This window comes from Saimiri boliviensis, chromosome 13 (assembly GCF_048565385.1).
Source record: "Saimiri boliviensis isolate mSaiBol1 chromosome 13, mSaiBol1.pri, whole genome shotgun sequence".
NCBI lineage: Eukaryota > Metazoa > Chordata > Mammalia > Primates > Cebidae > Saimiri > Saimiri boliviensis.
In genome coordinates this window covers 107,323,551-107,342,958 of record NC_133461.1, presented here as the reverse complement: position 1 = coordinate 107,342,958, position 19,408 = coordinate 107,323,551, and the positions used below count along the sequence as shown (strand labels likewise).

At 51.0% G+C, this 19,408-nt stretch overlaps 1 protein-coding gene and 1 long non-coding RNA gene across 3 annotated transcripts in view; one reads left to right on the top strand and one right to left on the bottom strand.

Annotated features, from left to right (window-relative positions):
* The window catches only part of LOC141580886 (uncharacterized), a 25,332-nt gene extending 16,970 nt beyond the window's left edge, over positions 1 to 8,362 (top strand). Inside the window, exons 2-3 of one of the 2 annotated variants that reach the window (XR_012513332.1) lie at positions 7,363 to 7,500; positions 7,900 to 8,362. This is a non-coding gene — a long non-coding RNA (uncharacterized LOC141580886). Of the gene's footprint in view, positions 1 to 7,337; positions 7,501 to 7,899 lie in introns of both variants that reach the window. The other variant, XR_012513333.1, reaches the window with a different exon arrangement.
* On the bottom strand, positions 2,648 to 19,408 carry XKR5 (XK related 5). Its single transcript, XM_003944600.4, has 7 exons — positions 19,351 to 19,408; positions 16,333 to 16,516; positions 12,473 to 12,657; positions 10,628 to 10,837; positions 9,011 to 9,180; positions 7,323 to 7,434; positions 2,648 to 4,500 (listed from the first exon to the last, which is right to left on the bottom strand). The coding sequence occupies exons 1-7, from the start codon at positions 19,406 to 19,408 to the stop codon at positions 3,362 to 3,364; spliced, it is 2,058 nt and encodes a 685-aa protein (XP_003944649.2). The 3' UTR covers positions 2,648 to 3,361.

The following is a 19,408-nucleotide window of genomic DNA, read 5'->3' as shown; positions in this document are numbered from 1 at the left end:
CACTAAGGGGCTGTTCTGGCTTCATGCGCTCGTCCCCGGGGACAGCTACTTGTCCACCTCTGAGTGACTCTGTCTTAAAGATCCTCCTGGAACCCTAAGGAGTTTCTTCATGGCTCATAAGAAACTGCAGGAAGAAAATAGAATCTCTCCTGTCCAGAGCAGCGCTGGGTCCCTGAAGATGACAGTCACGTCCTTCTTGTTAAGCCAGCCTGGTGAGGGTTCCTACAGCCGTCTCGGAGCACCTGCTTCTCCCACTGACGCCACGGGCGCCTGCGCAGCTCTTCTGTGGAGCTCTGTGATCCTAATGACTAGCATTCGGTAGGTGCTCAGCAAGCATTTTTGAATTAAGTGTCCATTTATTAGTCTTCTCTAATAAATATAGCTTATATTTTCTGATCCTTTTCACCACCGGGCAATACGCTTTTTGGAGGCATGAAGTGAAGAGGCCATTTGAGAAGCCCATGTTGGTCCATGACGCCTTAAACAGCAAGGGCATGCCTTGATTTCTGTATTCTCAGTGCCTGTCACATTCAACTAGTATTCCTTAAACGAATGAATGAATGAAGCGGACTTCCAGCTTTCCAGGCTATTCAAGGGCTAGGAAGTTTGAAAAGAATGGAGCAAATTCCCCATATCCCACCCTTACTTTTCCCCCATAAGACAAATGCTGTTGAACCAGGATATGCACTCAAGCTGAAATTTAGGTGTATAGCCCGGCTCTTGAGTTAAGTCATCCTGTTGAATGCCCCAACGCCTCCTTTTGCTGGACGCTATGTTGGGCCTTAAAGTTAGCCCAGAGTGAGGACTGCAACCCTAATTAGCCTTCAGGGAAGCAGGGCTTCACGTTTAGGAAGAGGTCACCACAGGGCAAAAGGCAGTGGAGTACAACCCAGGGGCAGAGGGCAGATTGGGGAGGGCCCAGGAAGATGCCAAGAGGTGACGCTTGAGTGGAGGCTTGGAGGGCAAATGGGGAGGGCCAGTGAGGATTCATGGAAGAGGACCCTGCTCTCACATGGCTGGGCGAGAGACTGCGTGGAGGAGGGACGGAGGTGCTGGAATAGCACAGTGAATATAACTAGGAATGATTTTGTTCTGTTAACAAACTCCCCCTTTATATATATATATTTTTGAGATAGAGTCTTGCTCTGTCGCCTGGGCTGGAGTGCAGTGGTGCGATCTCAGCTCACCGCAACCTCTACCTCCTAGTTCAAGTGATTCTCGTGCCTCAGCCTCTTGAGAAGCTGGGATTACAGGTGTGTACCACCACCCCGTGCTAATTTTTGTATTTTTAGTAGCGATGGGGGTCTCACTACATTGCCCAGGCTGGTGTTGAACTTCTAGCCTCAAGTGATCTTTTCATCTCAGCTTCTCAAAGTGTTGGGATTATGGGTGTGTGCGCCTACATCTGACCCAAACTCTCATTATCTTTATGTTGTATCAAAGGTTTGTAGCCACTTGTCTACTATCCCCGATTGGTTTATGTGGCTGTCCAGGAGGATGCTGATGGTCTGAGAGCTTATTGCAGAAAGCGTCTGCACATGCCCTTAGTACCTGTCAGGCTGAGCTAAGTTATTCTACTCTTCCTTTTTTGGGCTCTAATATTGTTCCCTAATCCAGAGTGTTTGCAGAGGATAAAAACTACCCATCCTGGCCGGGCGCAGTGGCTCAAGCCTGTAATCCCAGCACTTTGGGAGGCCGAGGCGGGTGGATCACGAGGTCAAGAGATCGAGACCATCCCGGTCAACATGGTGAAACCCCGTCTCTACTGAAAATACAAAAAATTAGCTGGGCATGGTGGCGCGTGTCTGTAATCCCAGCTACTCAGGCGGCTGAGGCAGGAGAATTGCCTGAACCCGGGAGGCGGAGGTTGTGGTGAGCCGAGATCGCGCCATTGCACTCCAGCCTGGAAAACAAGAGCGAAACTCCGTCTCAAAAACAAAACAAAACAAAACAAAAACAAAAACAAAAACAAACAAACAAAAAAACTACCCATCCTGGGTGGGCATGGTGGCTCACTTCTGTAATCCCAGCACTTTGGGAGGCTGAGGTGGGCAGATTGTTTGAACTTAATCAGGAGTTGGAGACCAGCCTGGGCAATGTGGCAAGAACCCGACTCTACAAAAAAAAAAAAAAAAAAAAACTAGGCAGGCATGGTGCCCACCTGCCTGTAGTCCCAGCTACTCAAGAGGCTGAGGCAAGAGGATTGCTTAAGCCCTGGAGGTTGAGGCTGCAGTGAGCCATGCTTGTTCCACTGCATTCCAGCCTGGGTGACAGAGCGAGGCCCTGTCTCAAGAAACAAACAAATTAAATGAAACAAAACAAAACCAGCCATCCCCAAATAGCATCCCGCCCTCTGTGTGCCTTTCTCTTTGATGGTTTATGATTGGACTTCCTTGATCGGCTACAAAGGAAAGGTTAAAGAAATGATGGAAATACCTAGCCACAAAGAACGCTTTCAAGTGGAGGAATCAGAGAGGAGGAGGAATGGACGTTTGCTCCCTTCTTGCTGGATGGGCTGAAATCCCAGATGGTGTCTCACATCGCATGGAGGGCGGGAACAAAGCTTGGAGGTACAGGAGATGGGGAGTAACAGCAGCAGTGGGAGCTGGAAGAGAACTGCTGGCCGGCCAGCCTGCGACAAGGGGAGGTGCACATTTCACAGAAAAATATGCATGCAGCTGGCCAGCAGGATGCTGATGGTCTGAGAGCGTGTCGCAGAAAATGTCACACATGCCCTTAGCGTGAGTGAGGCTGAGCTACGTGATTCTACTCTTCCTTTTTAAGGGATCTAATATTGTCCCTAACCAAAAGATATGGGAATCTTAGAATGACATGCGCACTTTGAGTTATGTTGGTCATTGCAAGCCACAGCCCTCATCCACTCCTGGAAAGCATTCACATTCTCTTACCGTGAGATTTCATAACATAATGCAGTTAGAATGTATTAAAACGAGATTAATAACCACTAAATGTGAGGCAAGACTAATTGTAACAAGAACTCCGAATAAAATAGGAATCTACGTTTTACCTCTGTGTGTCCTAGAAGCCACAGCAAAAAGGTAAAATAGGGGACCCTATAGTTCACAAAAGGCAGCAGGCAGTTTTGCCTGGAATCTCCTTCTCCTCCTCCACAGTGTCTTAGAGTCTCTCCGATGTACGTGTGGGGTCTGTGATGTTTACAGCGGGTTTGAGAAATCATCCAGCCCTGTTTCCTCATTTTTCAGGGATGCAGATAGAGATTCAGAGGGGACAGCGATGTGCCCAAGGACACGCGTGTCGGCAGAAGTGGGATTTCTCCTCCCACTGCACCAAATGCCAGCTTGATTCATCAGCCTGTTGTCTTATGCCCCCATGACTGTGGTCAGATGAAAAAACTCTGCTCGTGCTTCACCTTTTCTCTGCAGCTGTCATCCGTTTGGATAGACTCAGACTTAGGGGTGGACGTGAGGCAGGGCTCATGAGCCGTCCTCAGCTGTGGCAACGACATCCATGCACCAACAGCTGCATGGTGACTTAGGTCCCTTGTGGGCTCCTGCTGCTCCTCCAGCTCTGAGATGCTGAGGGCTCTTCCAGGGAAGCCTGCATGGGCGCAGAAGCCTCTGCGTGGGCCTGTGCCTAGGATGGGGCTGATGTCGGCCATGGTGACCGGGAAGGGCTTGGCCACCGGCTGGGGCGAGGCAGGCTGGGGAGGGCTGCTCTTTCCCAATCTCCTTCCAGAGTGGGGCGTCTGCAGAGTGACTGGACTGCCTTCTTCTTGTGAGGATGTGGCCGCTTCTGCAGTGGCACTGAAGTACAATGTGGAGCTCTGCTGTCCTTCCCCTCCTCTTGGCTGCCCACCCGTCCCCTTCCCCTCGGTCCCAGAAACAGCACCAGCTCCTTCCTTTGGGGTGCCCTCCTCCTGTGTGGCTGCTGGGTTCTGGGTGGGCACTTCGTCCTGCTGATCGCTGGCAAAAGATACGTAATGTGAGGTTTCCAATGGGTCGGCCTCTGCTTTAGAGACACCTTCAAACACGGAGCCTTTCTCTAACGTCGAGGGGTCACGGGAGGAGGATGGCAGCTCTTGCTGGGGAGACAGGGCCTTCCTCTGCAGGTCGCCCTGCTGACTCAGCCCCCACGCAGGCGGACAGGAGACAGGACTGTCATCTCCAAAGGCGGCATTGATCTTAGACATATTTCCTGTTTTCAGGGCAAGTTTCACCCACAGCCAGTGGTGATGACTGAGGAAGGAGTCCTCCACAGCAACTTGGGTCCCCAGCCCTGCCTCTGGGGGGAGCTGCTCAGCGGTGGGGGGCTTCCCCAAAATAGCTAGCTCATAACTTGCCCCTTGGCATGAGCCTGAGCTCTCTGTTCTCTTCCCAGCTAGAGCCACTGCCCGGGGAGAAGCTCCTGTCTCGGTTTTATCACCTCCTGCAATGCTGCAGGACTTCCTTCTGCAGCCCTGCCAGATGTCTGTGGCTTTTGGATGCAGCAGGCTATAATAAATTACCAGTGAGACACTGCCTGAAAAGGAACAAAAAGACCTTAAGGTTATGTTCTTTGAAGTCTGCATCCTCCCTGTGGTTTGCTGTTTCAGGTTCTGGCCATTTTGTGTAGAGCAAGATAATCTGGGGTCCAAAATAGGACTCTTGTTGGAGCCTCAGAACTGGATATTTTTTGGGAAATTTAAGTAGGTTCCAGCTTCTCTAAGCTGTAAATGTTTCTAGACTTAAACATGAATAAGAAGGCTTAAATCCTATGCTTTTGTCTGGAGAGTAGCTCCCGTTGAATAATCTCTGCGTGTGTGTTAGTGTGCATTCGTGTATGTGAGTGTGTGCACGAGTGTGCATTCGTGCATGTGTGTGTACACACAGATACATGTTTGGTAGAAATATGCATTCTACTTTGGAGTACCTGGATCACATGCTCCAAATTCAACCGTCAATACAGTGGCTGATGGGTTACAAAGCCGGGGGAAGGGAGTAAGAAATAGCCTCAGAAACAAGTAAGACATAAACAGAGGTTAATCAGATTCATCCAAAACCCCATTTCAAGGAATTTCCATGAAGAACAACAACACTTCCTTTGTACATAAACATCTTAATCACATTGTTGTCAGTTTAATTCATTTTGATCAGAAGTGTTGACTGCTGCAATAATTTCTTTACCAGAGCCTTCCAGTAAGCCTCCCACGTTATTTCCAGTTTCCTGTTGTACTGGATCAAGTGCCTGCTTTCTGGGTGCTCATTATAAACATCACGAAATCTGAAGTAATGCCCGAGAGGGCCAGGAGATTGCAGCGCAATGAAGCTGGAAAGACACCCGCTGAAGGACACCCCCACCCCTGAAGCCTCTCTTGTGTCTTGGGGGACCAGGAGGCCCAGGTCAAGCAGCTGGTTAGTGGCCAGGCTCAAACCTGGGAAAGGGAGATGGGATTTCCATGTTCAGTGCCATCTCTGCTGTGGGCCCTACTCAGACAATTTTTGCACGGTTTTGAATTCTCACAACTGCCTGGTGATGGATGTATTGTCACCCTTCTTTTACAAGGAGACACCCAAGGCCAGGAAAGATGAACAAAGGCCCCTGATCACAGAAGTCCTGGGAACCCTTATTCAGCGAACACAGGCTTTCCAGAGGCCATGTCATTTGGGGGTTCCGGGTGGCATCCCCAGGCTGGCACGCAGTTGGTACTCAATGAATGTTGGTCACAGGATAGAAGGAAAAGGGGAGGAGCCTGGATGCCAGCTTGTGCTCTTTGGACTATCATTTGTGTTGGATCTTCCCACCGAGGATTCCCAAGGGTCACCTGGGAGCCAGGGGTTTGACAGCTCCATCAGAGGCCAGAGGAGGATGGGCAGACCTGGTTGTAAGCTGGCGGCCGCCTGGGTGCTCGGTGCTGCCCGTGGCTCTGGGTTTCCTGCTCACTGCCCTCCTGCTGTGCTGCGAGCCAGCATTCGGCTGTGAAAACGCCTTCTCACTGGAAGGAAACCAGGTGTCCGCTCCCAGGAGTGTGACAGGTTTTCGAAGTGGTGTGGGACATCTTTTCTGACTTAGTGTTAAAATCCGGAAAGGAGATGAGGGTACATGTTTCCCTCCCACCACACTGTGTCCCCCGGGACTCAGCTATACCTCCCCTGAACTGGAAAATCTGGATTAGTTGTTAGAGCTCCTGGCTGGCAAGGCCCCTTCATTCCAGTATCACATGGCCCCTCTCTGAAGGAAGGATTGCTTGAAATGTGCCAGGAACACCCAGACCACCATGCAGTGTGGTGAGGGTGGTGCGTCTCACCTGGGCAGCCCGATGTCCTCAGTTTCCCAGCCATTTATCCACATATGCAGCTTAGAAATCAGTGATCTGCTATTCAAATGATTATTTTAAAAAGGACAAACCGATGGTGAAACAAGCCGTGGTCTGTCCAAACCATGGAATATGCCTCATCCATAAAAAGCAAGGAGCTGAGCTGAGCACGGTGGCTCATGCCTGTAATCCCAGCACTTTGAGAGGCTGAGGCAGGCGGATCACTAGGTCAGGAGACCAAGACCATCCTGGCTAACATGATGAAACCCCATCTCTACCAAAAATACAAAAAATTAGCTGGGCGTGGTGGCATGCACCTATTGTCCCAGCTACTTGGGAGGCTGAGGCAGGAGAATTACTTGAATCCAGGAGGCAGAGGTAGCAGTGGGCCCACTGTTCTGGGAGATCAGACTGGTGACTGCACCTTTCAAGAGCGGGGTGGAATCCCTGCAGACCTCATGCCAATCTGGGAAGCGAGGTCATCACCGTGGGCACAGCACAGCCTTGGGGCCATGCATTCATAAAACATGGCTGATGACAGCTGCCAGGCCTGTGCTGAGGCCTGCATTGGAGCCGGGCTTGAGTCTCAGCTCTATCTGTCACAAACCATCAGATCTTCTGGGGACTCGACCTCCTCTGTGCCTCACCTTCCTCTCTTCCACTGCGAGGGCACCAACCTCCCAGGGTGCTTGCCTATGGGCTGCAGGTGCCATGTCAGGAGGTTTCAAGGAGCTCCCTGAGGTGGGAGGGCAGAGTGAAGTCACATCCCGAACCCTGCAGGAGCTCCGGGGAGGATGGGGGCTTTGAGGTCGAGCGGGGCAGCCCGTTTTGTGTGAGGTTCCAAGCACAGCTCAGCAAGGCAGAAGAGGCTGAGCTCAGTGTCTCATGCTCGATGGGAATGGCTCTGCCACCCACAGTGCAGTGAGCCTGGTTCCCCTGTCTCCAGTGAACCACGTCTGAACTCAGCTTCCTGCCCTTTGAACCCACTGTAAAAAAAAAAATAGGTTGAGGGAGGGGATGTAGGTAAGAAAGCGACATTGGGTCTCACCAATCAGAAATCCAGACAGGACCCCCGCTGTGGTCTGCAGGCTGGTCCACGACGCCCCCTGGAGAAAGTCCGTAGCCAACAGCAACAGGATGATGTTCTCCAACAGCATGACCTGCAGGACCCAGGGGAGAGCCCCACACCTCGCCAGGTGCACCTCACCCAGGGGACGCCCCATCCTGTGAGTGCAGCCGCTCCCCCTCCCCTCCATCCTGGGTGCCCACTGGGAACCCCAGGCTGCTGGGCCTACCCAGGAACAGACCTATGTCCCACTAAGACCTTCTCTGGCAAAGAGAGAGCCTCCCTGTTCTCAGGGTGGTTCATTAAAATGTCTGCAGAATCATAAAGGCCCGGGAAGTATAAGGGCATTCCTCAAATGGCTGGGGACTGTCTTTAGCATCAGTCTGGGTTGAGAGGAGACTTTTATTTCTACTTTGCCTATTTCTCCATCCTCATGCTAACTGCAGGCACGCATTCATGTTATAATTAAAGGTAGCTGCAGAGCTCATGATGCCACTGAATTCCAGGAAGCTAAGGTCACAAATTTTCTAATAACTTTGGGATTTTTTTTTCTTTGCAGCCACCAGGTAAATTCACCTTGCAGCCACCAGGTGACAGCCAGAGATGGGAGCTCGAGGGCTGACAAAGGGGCCTGGCCCGGCGGCCACAGCTGATCAAAATGGCAGATGGTCCAGAAGGCGCATGGCATGCCAGTCTGGGTCACCTCAATAACTTTCCTTTCTGATTTTTAAATATACAAATATATGTCTTCATTAAAATAAGTAAATGAGTTCAATATAATTCAAAGAAGATATATTTAAATACTGTGTATGTTATTTATTTTAATATAACAAATTATATGCTGATTTTCTAAAAGTCTTCAAAAGATTTGCCAGGGTTATTCATGGGCTTCGTTTTCACTCTCAAAAATCCAAATAAAAAGAGAAATAAAAAAGACGATGAGGAGCTGCTTCGTCATCTTACAAATGGCCTGGGCAGGATTTCTGTACCAAATGCCTTGGCCAGTGGCCGGGACAGAAGGCATCTTTCTCTCGCCACTCCTCCGTGGCGTGGTTCTGGTGGTTCAGATTCTTCAGTTTGCCCCAACTCCATCACCTGCTTCTGTCTTTCCTGCCGTTTTTGTGGTTTTGGCCCCATGCCTCCTATCTTCATTCTCGCTCTGAAATCTCTCCTCTGCACCAATGTTGGGGTGACCAATGCTTCACCCAGAGATTGCACCTTCCCATTTCTCCCCCATGCACCTCTAAACAGTCCCACCTTCACTCAGGATCCAGTCCCCACTTCTTTCTCTCTTCCCCTTTTTTCTTTCTTTTTTTTTCTTTTCTCTCTTGCTGCCCTGGCTGGAGTGCAATGGTGCGATCTTGGCTCACCACAACCTCCACCTCCCAGGTTTAAGCAATTCTCCTGCCTTAGCCTCCTGAGTAGTTGGGATTACAGGCATGCACCACCATGCCCAGCTAATTTTGTATTTTTAGTAGAGACAGGGTTTCTCCATGTTGGTTAGGCTGGTCTCGAACTCCCGACTATAATTCCTTTAAGGATTTTTCCTAAACTAAGCTATTCTTCAAGAGCTAGGCATACACCAGTGCATGCATGCACACACACCTACACACACCCCTCCACTTGCTGTATATACTTTAAATGTTAGGATAAAGAAAAGTGCCACTTGCCATGTAGAATGTGAACATCCTATTTCTGGAAGGGCTGTCCCAGAAGCTGAGGTAGCAGAGGATGTAGATGGCCCCCACGAGCAGGTTGAACAGCCTCCAGTGGCAGGTGCTGTCGATGATGTCACTCTGCTGGGCCACGAGCCAGAATGTCATCACCAGCCAGTGGGCACCTGCACAGAGGCCGGGTGCAGACATCAAGATCCACGCAGGGAGATGGGGGAGGGACAAGGACACAGACCAGGGGCTGGAAGCCCTCCTCTCCCACCACATTTGACCCAGCATCCAGGAAGAGCCATCAGAAGACCCAGAAGAGATCTGAGGGCCACAGAAAACCAGCGCAGTTGATCTGTGCATGTATTCTGTTTTATTCACATAAAGTGCATCTGATCTAATTTGAAGATGAGAAAACAGACTAGCTTCAGTAACACTTGCCAAATATTGTATACCTATGCCCTTTTTGTTCCAGAATGTGTTTAAGGGGGCAGTCATAAAACTGCCAATTATTTTCAAATTGAACTGAAAACCTCCACACCCAAAGCAAAGAACTCCGTGGTGCAGCTGTAATTTTTTATTCCCATATTTTAAGATGAATAAAGCATTCTGGATTTCAAGCCGAATTTTTAAAAAAGAATAACAAAACAACTAATCTCTCTTTAGGAGCACAGTTTTTTTTTTTTTTTTTTGTCTTTTTCAAAAAAAATTTCTTTCCTGCCAATAACTGTATTTAATGTTTGCTCCAGGCCCAAGGGCCAAATATTTCTTAATGTGTTCAATTCTCTTGAAACAAGAGTACCCTGTTCCTTCTTGTATATTCACTGATGACCAGAGATGACAGCTCCTCTTGGCAGGGACACACAGGCCCTATTCAGTGAGTCTCCATAGCCAGAGAGACTCTGTCATTGCCATTCATATTGTGTGTGCCTGGCCTGAGGGAGGAAGGAGTGCTTGGATTTAGTGGAGCTGTCCCATTTGCAACAGAGGAGACGTCCAAGATTCAGCCTCTCTGCCTTATCACATATATACTGCATGTTTTTGTATCAGGTGAGGCAAGTGGCACCATGTACCTCCCTCCTGTTTGGGTGACAGCTTTTCTACATTAAATATTTTGGCCTATAACACAGAACAGTCTCCTGAGCAGTTCTCTGCTCCAGAGTTAGCTGGGAGTTTTGAGGGCTGGGATGTCTGAGCTATGGCAGGGTATCTCCCAAGACAGCCAGGATGCGTTCCTTCCTGCTCTGGATATGTACTCATCTGGAGCCGCAGTCCAGTCCTCCATGCTCTTGAATCTGGGCTGGCTATGCTTGGTTTGACCAACAGAATACAGTGGAAGCAGTGCCGAGCCAGTTCCAAGCCTATTTTTACAGAAGACGGGTAGTTTCCAGTTGCTCTCCACTGGAATTCTCAGCTGCTAATTCCCATCAAGGCTCCCTATGAATCTGAACACCTGCTACCCCATTGCCATCTCTGAGGCCCCCCCCAAGCAAGGTCTATTCAGCAGAGAGCCCAGTCCGCCCTCAGACCTGGGATTGAGGATCTTAAGTGGTTATTCTTGAGGCATTCATTTCTGGGTCGGTTTGTTATGCAGCAACAGATGACCAGATCATTAGCTCAGCTCACCTACAACCACAAAAACCCAAACGTGGTAGGCTTTGTAGAACAGAACCAGGCTCAGCACGCGAGTTCCCAACATGCCCATCCTCCAGAGCTGCTGGCAGAAGAGGGCGGCCCAGGGCATGGCCAGGTGGCCTGGCTTCATGAAGCCCATGAAACGAGTGTAGGACACCAGTGCCCAGGAGAGTGAGGACCAGGACAACAGCATGCTCACCCCTGCAAGGGAAGCGGAAAGACATGGTATGCTCTGAAGGTTCGGAAAGCATCGTACCATGTGAAGATTCACTCATGGCATTTCTTTAATGGGACATGTAACCTCTTGTTAAAGCCTGGCTGCACAGAGGGTATCACTAACCCAGCACCTTGACCAGTAGGTAACATAACACGTGTTTATATTCAGGAAGAAATGGGGATAGGTAAGAAGTATTTGCACTGAGCAATGTACCAAATGCTCTTCCCAGCAAATGGGCCGGACTCTTTCTAGGCCCTTTAAGAAACACCGTTCCAAATCCTGATCTTGTAAGGCCTCTGCATATAGCAAAGCTGATCCTAAAAGGCTGTGAGCATGGTTCCACCTCAAATGTACTTTGCTGTTTGAATGAAAACATCAGATGGCGTCAGGCTATTTGACAGAGATGGATAGAAGGACAGCGCAGTCATATATGTCAGGCACTTAATTTATGCATATGCAATCGTGTACACTCGGCAAACAGGAAGGGAGAGACGAAGATAAGCAAGGGGAGAGGGGAGAGGTGGGGAGGGAAGAGAAGGGGATGACGATGGGGGGGGGGGAGAGAAAAAAGAAGCAACTGAGAGAACAGGCAGAGAATGTGAATGTCCTGAAATGCGTGGGAGCTGGAATCAAACGTTGCTGGGGCCTCAGTTGTTCTGTTTCCATCTGCTCGGAGGGTGTAAGCCTCTGGCTTCATTATGAATCTTTTTTTTTTTTGAGACAAGGTCTCATTCTCTGTCACTGGGACCGGAGTGCAGTGGTGCAATCACAGCTCACTGCAGCCTCAAACTCCTGGCCTCAAGTGATGCTCCCACCTCAGCCTCTTGAATAGCTGGGGCTACAACTGCGTGCCACCATGCCTGGCTAATTTTTGTATTTCTTGGTAGAGATGGGTTTTCACTAGGCTGGTCTTGACCTCCTGGGCCCAAGCAATTCAACCACCTCAGCTTCCCAAAGGGCTGGGACTGCAGGTGTGAGGCATTGTGTCCTGCCAAGAATGATTCTAATGATTAAATATACAAGAAAAACCTGTAAAGCTCCCCGCCCCGTGTCCACGTGTTCTCATTGTTCAACACCCGCCTATGAGTGAGAACATGCGGTGTTTGATTTTCTGCTCTTGTGTCAGTTTGCTGAGAATGATGGTTTACGTGGGGAGAGTTAGCATGGGGAGAAATGCCAGATATAGGTGAAGGGGAGGAAGGCAGCGAATCACACTGCCATGTGTGTACCTATGCAACAATCTTGCATGTCCTTCACATGTACCCCAAAACCTAAAATGCAGTAAAATTAAAAAGAAAAAAAGAGAAAAACCTATGCACCGAGTTTACTGAGAGGCAGCTTTTCCAAGGTATTTTCAGGATAATTTTGATTATGGGCAATTTCTATCTTATGGACTGACTTTGGAACATAACCCTTAGGAAGTAAGGAAGCCAACTCTCTGTAAGTTCACTGCAGCAGCAAAAGCCAATTTGAAGCATCATCATGGGCTAGTGAGCTCCAGGTGTCCCAGTTCTCCTAAGCAGAGGAAATCTCGAGGGGAGGGGTTTGCTCAGCAGGCTCGTGTTCCCTTCCCCCTTCGGCAGTCCGGCAGTCTGTGCTCCATGGCGAAAGTTACTCACCTGGCACAATATCTGTGAAGTCTGAGGCTACAAACACATATGTCTGAAGCAGCAGGTGGGGCCCGGTCTGCAGCAGGGCCTCCAAGAGTCGAAGGGCCGACAGGTCAGCCTCCTGCAGCTGCAGCTGGCCTCGATGGGGAGCCTCCTGTTCCTTCTGCAGAGCGGTCAGTGCAGCGTCCCAGTGCCTAGGGAACAGCGGAGGGCACATGACATGGAGCCAGACTGTGGCAAGCTTCAATGGGACCTCCTTTCGTTCAGAGACATACAACGTCCTAAGCAATATCCTATGCCCTTACTACTTCCCAAGAGCTGCCAGTTAGGCTGATGCCAGGCTCTGACTGCAAGCGGAAGACGTCAGTTCTACGTAAGTTTCCCGAGTACCATGGTGCTCAGCCAGGCCACACTCTCCCCACGTCTGGGGAGGGTGCGGGCAGGTTGGGAGCCAATACCTGACCCGAGGGCTCTTTAAGCTGGAGTGGCTGCACGGGAAGGGAGTCCAGGCTGCCCGCTCTATGGGGCTCAGCAGTCACCCTGACCTGAGTCCCCACCCCATATCCTCCTGGGATGGGAATTCATTTATCGGCAGATGTTTGTTGCAAGTTACTGTGTGTTGTCATTTCTGTGGAGGACAAAAAGATGAAAAAACCATCTTTCTTAAAAAGAAAGATGAAAAAGATGTTGGTAATATACAGTATTAAAGTGGAAGTAAAAAAAAAACCAAAAAACCTAAATAGTAAAAAGTAATCATCTTTAAGTAGCCACTAACGATGGTTCTCTTGAAAAGAGTCAGACTTAAAATTAACATAGTGTGTATTACTGGGAACTTCAAAAAGAATACACTTGTGGCTTAAATTCTTGCCTTTATTTATTTATTTATTGAGACAGAGTCTTGCTCTGTTGCCTGGGTTGGAGTGCAGTGGCGCCGTCTCAGCTCACTGTAACCTCTGCTTTCCAGGTTCAAGCAATTCTCATGCCTCCCAAGCAGCTGGCATGACAGGCATGTGCCACCAAGCCCGGCTAATTTTTGTATTTTTAGTAGACATGGGGTTTTGCCATGTTGGCCAGGCTGGTTTCAAACTCGTGGCCTCAAGAGATCAGCCTGCCTCTACCTCCTGAAGCGCTGGGATTACAGGTGTGAGCCATCAGGCCTGGCCATATCTTTTCATTTTTCTAAGCAACTTTACCTCAGGAGGTTTGTGTTTAACTGGCTTCCCAGTTAGTAGATTCTTTTGTATTTTGTTATGAGGACACTCAAAGGTACCTATTCTTAGGTAATTCAAAATTGGGCAAAACACAATGGTTTTGGCTCCCCCTACAGGTCCTTTTGCAGAACTGCAATTTGCAAAACCGGATTGCTTCACTGAAAACAATACTTAAGTGTTTGGCCAGATGCAGTGGCTCATGCCTGGAATCCTAGCACTTTGGGAGGCTGAGGTGGGTGGGATCACCTGAGGCCAGGAGTTCAAGACCAGCCTGGCCATCATGGTGAAACCCCATCTTAAAAAAGAAAAAAACAATGCTTAGTGTTTTCTTTGAACCGAACATGCTAGTTTCAGGATGAGGGATAGATCTACTGCTTCCTATTTTAACGTTCAAAGTTTTCGTCTAAGGAAGTAAATTTCTGGTTTTTGGTTCATGTTTAACCTGAGAAACACTGCAAATCTTGTGGCTTTTATGCTTGCACTGGCTGTTAGAAACCGTAGGGCCAAATTGTGACCCGCTTCCAGTAACTGTGCGTTCTGGCTCTGGCTTGGTTTCCAACGTTTCATCTCTATACCTGGCCTTTCTCACGTCCTTTCTTTTTTGTTCTTTTAAATTTCGATGTGTATTTTTAAAGTCACGTTAACTTCTTTTTGAAAATAAGAATATACATGACTAATTGTTTTTCCCAATTTCTAATGTTCATGTCTCTCTTCACTTATCTATATGAATTCACTAATATATACCAGATTATTCAAATTAGTTTTTTGATATATACCAGAAAATCATGGCATTACTTAAGAAAATTAAGAGCACACAGGAAAGACAGTGTGGTGTCCACTGTGAAATACCAGCAGCATGAATTTGGACACACTGTGGTCCCCTGGCAGTCCCCATCTCTGAGGAAGGCAGCAGATTCCATGGCGCCTGAGGGTCCACACAGTTTCAGAAGGCAGATTTGTCTAACCATTACCCAGGAAGCTTCTCTAAGTCACTACCTGGGCTTACCTGTCTCTTTGGGATACCAAACATGAGGTCTTGGTAACTGACTCACTCAACAGCCTGTCTGTCCTCAAGGGCTCATGCTATATGACTGTGATAGTCAAAGCCAAGTAAGGCTCAGCGCCCTTGTGGATTTATTACTGGGATGGGCCAGTCAGGGAAGGGAGCTAGGGTACAGGAGAGGCTCTAATCCTATGAGGCCCTTGGAAAGCCCCTTCTCTGCCTTCTTCCCCAGGGAAAGAAAGGTCCTGTCTTTTCAGAGGAAGGGCACTGCTTGAAACGAAGGCCCAGGTTTGGCAAAATGGCTGTGGCTGCAAGTGTGATTTTGGTGCTGTTAGAGATTTAGGCTCCAACTCTGAGGGTCCAGTGAAATTGAGAGTGGGTACATGAGGTCTTTCTCAGAAGCACCGCCTACCTCCTGGCTGAGATTCTCCTCTGGGAGGAGGGGGGCGGGGGGGGGGGTGCGGCGTCACTCCCTGCTCGCAATGATGCTCTCTGTGGGGCTTAACACTCATTTCAGCGCCTCCAGAGAAAGTCTTCGGAATAGCGCGCAGGCATAAATCCCCAGGGCCCAGAGCAGCATTGGCCGCAACCCCTTGAACACCCGTCCAACCCTCAGTGCCTATGATTTAATCAACACTTGAGCTGCAGGGCTTCACTGCTCTGGTCCTTGAATTTTTCCCCCTTAAAAAAATCCCCATCGGCCGGTTGCGGTGGCTCAAGCCTGTAATCCCAGCACTTTGGGAGGCTGAGGCGGGTGGATCACGAGGTCAAGAGATCGAGACCATCCTGGTCAACATGGTGAAACCCCGTGTCTACTAAAAATACAAAAAATTAGCTGGGCATGGTGGCTCGTGCCTGTAATCCCAGCTACTCAGGAGGCTGAGGCAGGAGAATTGCTTGAACCCAGGAGGCGGAGGTTGCGGTGAGCCGAGATCGCGCCATTGCACTCCAGCCTGGGTAACAAGAGCGAAACTCCGCCTCAAAAAACAAAAAACAAAAAACAAAAAACAAACAAACAAAAATCCCCGTCAACCCAGTGGAATTATGAGGCAGCTGACAGCTGAAATGTGCCCTTCATGTAAACTCGCGGACACATCTCTTCTGATAGCTCCTTGAATCCAGGTTCTCAAAGTAGAAAAAATGAGCCCTCACCTGCCGAGATGGTCTGTGGATCACGGATAAGCCCACCACGCCCCAGAAACATCCCTGGCTACTTCTCTACAGAAAAAACTGCCCCTGGTGTCCCAATGACTTTTTCTTGGTATGTGTCTTGAAGCAAACATCACCAGGCTGGCTTCACTGTCTAGCCTGTGGTTCACTAAAGCAATGCCACCTTCTTGTTTGAAGGTGATAGTGTGTAGGTGGAACTGCCTTAAGCAACTTGCTTTATAGAGAGCTAAAGTCTCAACCAACAAAACAGCGCGACAGGACTTCAACTGTAGATAAGAAAAGCTTTTTGTAAGGTCCCAGCTGCACAGAGAAAGCCCCTGAGGTTGAAGATACTCAACCCCGTGTAGGCCGGACCTGGGCTGCCATGATCAGAGCAGGGGTTTGACACAGCAGCTTCGAACCTCTTCCCAAGGCTGAACTTTGAGGACCTCGAGGACAGAATCCACAGGAACAGAAGAATCCTTCTTCTGCACTTCCGTTCTTACCGCTTCCAAACGCCAAGCTGTAGGAGGTGCAGCATCACCAAGGAGCAACGTCCTTGATGCCCGTCTGCTCGGAACCACAGGTAGCTCAGGGTCTGGACCAAGAACCCAGGCAGGAGCACCGCGAGGGCCAGCCACCCCCACAGAAGCCGTCCCGTGGTGAAGTAGTAAGCCACAGTGTAGAGGCCTGGGGGAGAACAGGAAAGGGAGGCGGGTAAGTGGAAGGCTGGCGTGAGACTGGGCAGCTGCATTTTAAATACTTTAACATTTTTTGGATGTTAGGATGTCCAGACCTCTTAAAACTTTTCTGGCTGGGGAGTGACCGCCCCTCCCCAAGGCTAGCAATTACTTGAGCTAGCAAAGGCCTCAGGCAGGAGCTTGCCTTTGACATGCAAACTAAATCTAGCCAGAGCCAGACCTCCCCTACCTGGCCCGTACCCCCCAGAAGGCAAGCTTCTTTGGCTTTAATCATCCCAGGGCCTAATGCCAGGCTACTAGGGATCACCCTTTTACCCCAAAGCCACGGAAATTATCCAAAGAGCTAATCTGAAGCTGGTGCCCTGCCCCAGCTAAAGGTCTGGCCTCAAATTCCCTTGTGGGTTCCTGTCTCCTGCCTCCTGACCACCCTGGTGACATTCCCCTGTGGTGCAGCATGGAGTGCCATGTCCCCTGTCCTAGGACCTGGGAGCACAACAAACTTTGCATTCCAGAGCCTCTCCAGTGTCTCATCTTGTGGCCACACCTAACTGTCTCATTAAAAACAAAACCACTGGGCACAGTGGCTCACACTTGATCCCAGCACTTTGGGAGGCTGAGGAGGGTGGATCACAAGGTCAAGAAGTCAAGACCATTCTGGCCAACATGGTGAAATCCCGTCTCTATCTACTGAAAATACAAAAATAAGCTGAGCATGGTGGTGTGTGCCTGTAGTCCCAGCTACTTGGGAGGCTGAGGCAGGAGAATCGTTTGAACCCCAGAGGCCGAGGTTGCAGTGAGCCAAGATTACATCACTGTATTCCAGCCTGGCGACAGAGTGAGACTCTGTCTCAACAAAACGAACCACAAAACAAAACCAAAGCACTCTGGGAAGCTGAGGCGGTCACATCGCTTGATGTCAGGGGTTCAAGACCAGTCTGGGCAACATGGTGAAACACCCTCTCTACTAAAAATACAAAAATTAGCAGGTGTGGTGACTGTGTGCCTGTAATGCCAGCTACTAGCGGTGGCTGAGGCACGAAAATGGCTTCAACTCAGGAGACGGAGTTCGCAGTGCGCCGAGATTGTGCCACCCCACTCCAGCCTGGGCCACAGAATGAGACTCTTGTCTCAAAACAAAACAAAATAAAACAGTAACCAACCAACACAATGTCCGCACCAGCAGCAAGAGTCTCCGAGGAGCAGCCTGGGAGCCGGCAGGGCCTCTGGCCACAGGGACAGCATGTGCTGAATGACAGTGCCCGGCTTTCCAGAGCTGCTGGATGAGTTACGACCTGTGCCAAGTGCCTAGCATCTCGTGCATCCTGGAGAACGATGGAACCCCCTCTGTGGTCTGCTTGTTTGTGGTTGGGTGCAGCCAGTAACGCCACACCACGGAACTGTTAGTCCCTGTGGGGTCTGGTCTCCACGTGAATGATCACAGCTCGCTCTGCGGGGTCCCTCTTCTACTTTCGCATGGGAACTCCCTGGCCTGGAACTCTGGACCTCCCCGATACTCCCATGGAAGCAGCCCCCGCTCCTGAGGGTTGTCTGAGGCTGGTCGTGGGGGCGGGGCACCGGGAGAGGCACCGCACACAGGCATCCTTCCATACCATTGTTTCTTGGGTTTTCCAACAGTAAAGTTCTAAGCGGATGAATGAACACAAGCCGCGAGTTTTGGGGAAACTGCGGAAACTGCCCCGAGGCACAGCTACCGACACCGCAGCTCTGGACAGCGGGGGCAATGCCCCGAGCGTCCTGGGCAGCCTCCCCTGCACAAAAGCCTCAGGCGCAGACCCGGCCTGCCAGGCGGGGGAATGCTGCGGCCCAGGCCGTGCCCGGCTAGCGGGTAGGGGAGGACAGCTCGGGTGGGCGCCGATCCCTGCGGGTCCTGTCTCAGCCCTTCCCTCCCAACCCGGGGCGTGGAGCAAGAGCGCATGGGCGTCCTCGGTGCGCATCCTGCTCTGCGCGCCTCGGAAACAGCGGGACCGGCAGGGGCGCCGCCTGTGAACTCAGGGAACAGTCCCGAGCCAGCGGCCCCTGGGTCCCCGCTCTACCGCAACAGGGACTCTGCCCGGAAGAGGCGTAGGAAGTAGGTGGAGACGCTCCTCTCGGCACCGAAGGAGTTACCAGTTCAAACCCAAAGGGCGCGAAAAATGGGGCCATCTTGCTCCGCCGCGGCTGGCGCGCTCCGGGCTCCCCCGGGACCGAGGTGTCCCCGAAGGGCCCTGTCCACCCCGTCCTAAACCCTGAAGCGAAGTCGCCGTCCTACAGGGCCCTGTGGATGCGGAGCCGTGCCCCCTGCCCCCGCCACCCCTCCTGCGAGCGGCCTCCAAGCCTCAGGGTTCCCCTGGCCGGCCGGGGGTCACGGGAGAGCCCGAGCGCCCCCAGACTCGCGCTGAGCACATCTTGGCGTCGTAGCACTTTGCAAAGCTTGTGTTGGAGGGAAGGGCGGATACGTCTCCCCTGGCTCTGCAAGCGGATCTTGCATCCGTGGGGCGCATAGTGGGGGCTCGTGCGTGGGGGCGGAGGACCGAGCATGGGTGAAGGAAAGTCATGCATCGTGGGTGGGGGGGAGTCGTGCGTGGGCGAGAGGAAGTCTAGCGTCAGTCAGGGGGCAGGGGGCCGGGCACGGGTGGAGGAAACATGCATCCGTGGGGGATCGTGCATGCGTGGGCGTCCACTGAAGACGGGCGGGCATGCTCGGCAGGTAGGGTGGCTGTCACGGTGCATCGCTGGCGCGCAGCCCTGGGCGCAGGCCACCCGAGGCGCCAGGGTGGGGTGGGGGGCTGCAGGGGTGAGCACAGCTTCGGCTGCAGCACTCACGCGCGCTCTGCTCGGCGGCCTGCAGCAGGGCCGAGAGCCCCAGGAGCCCCGTGTGCAT

Excerpts from the sequence above, each read along its gene's own strand:
- XKR5 (XM_003944600.4), bottom strand. The coding sequence starts at position 19,408 with ATGCACACGGGGCTCCTGGGGCTCTCGGCCCTGCTGCAGGCCGCCGAG. Across the intron at positions 7,435-9,010 it reads GGATGTTCACATTCTACATG|GTCATGCTGTTGGAGAACAT; the intron begins GCAAGTGGCACT and ends TGGGTCCTGCAG. Across the intron at positions 4,501-7,322 it reads CCTGTCTGGATTTCTGATTG|GCAGTGTCTCACTGGTAATT; the intron begins GTGAGACCCAAT and ends GTTCCTTTTCAG.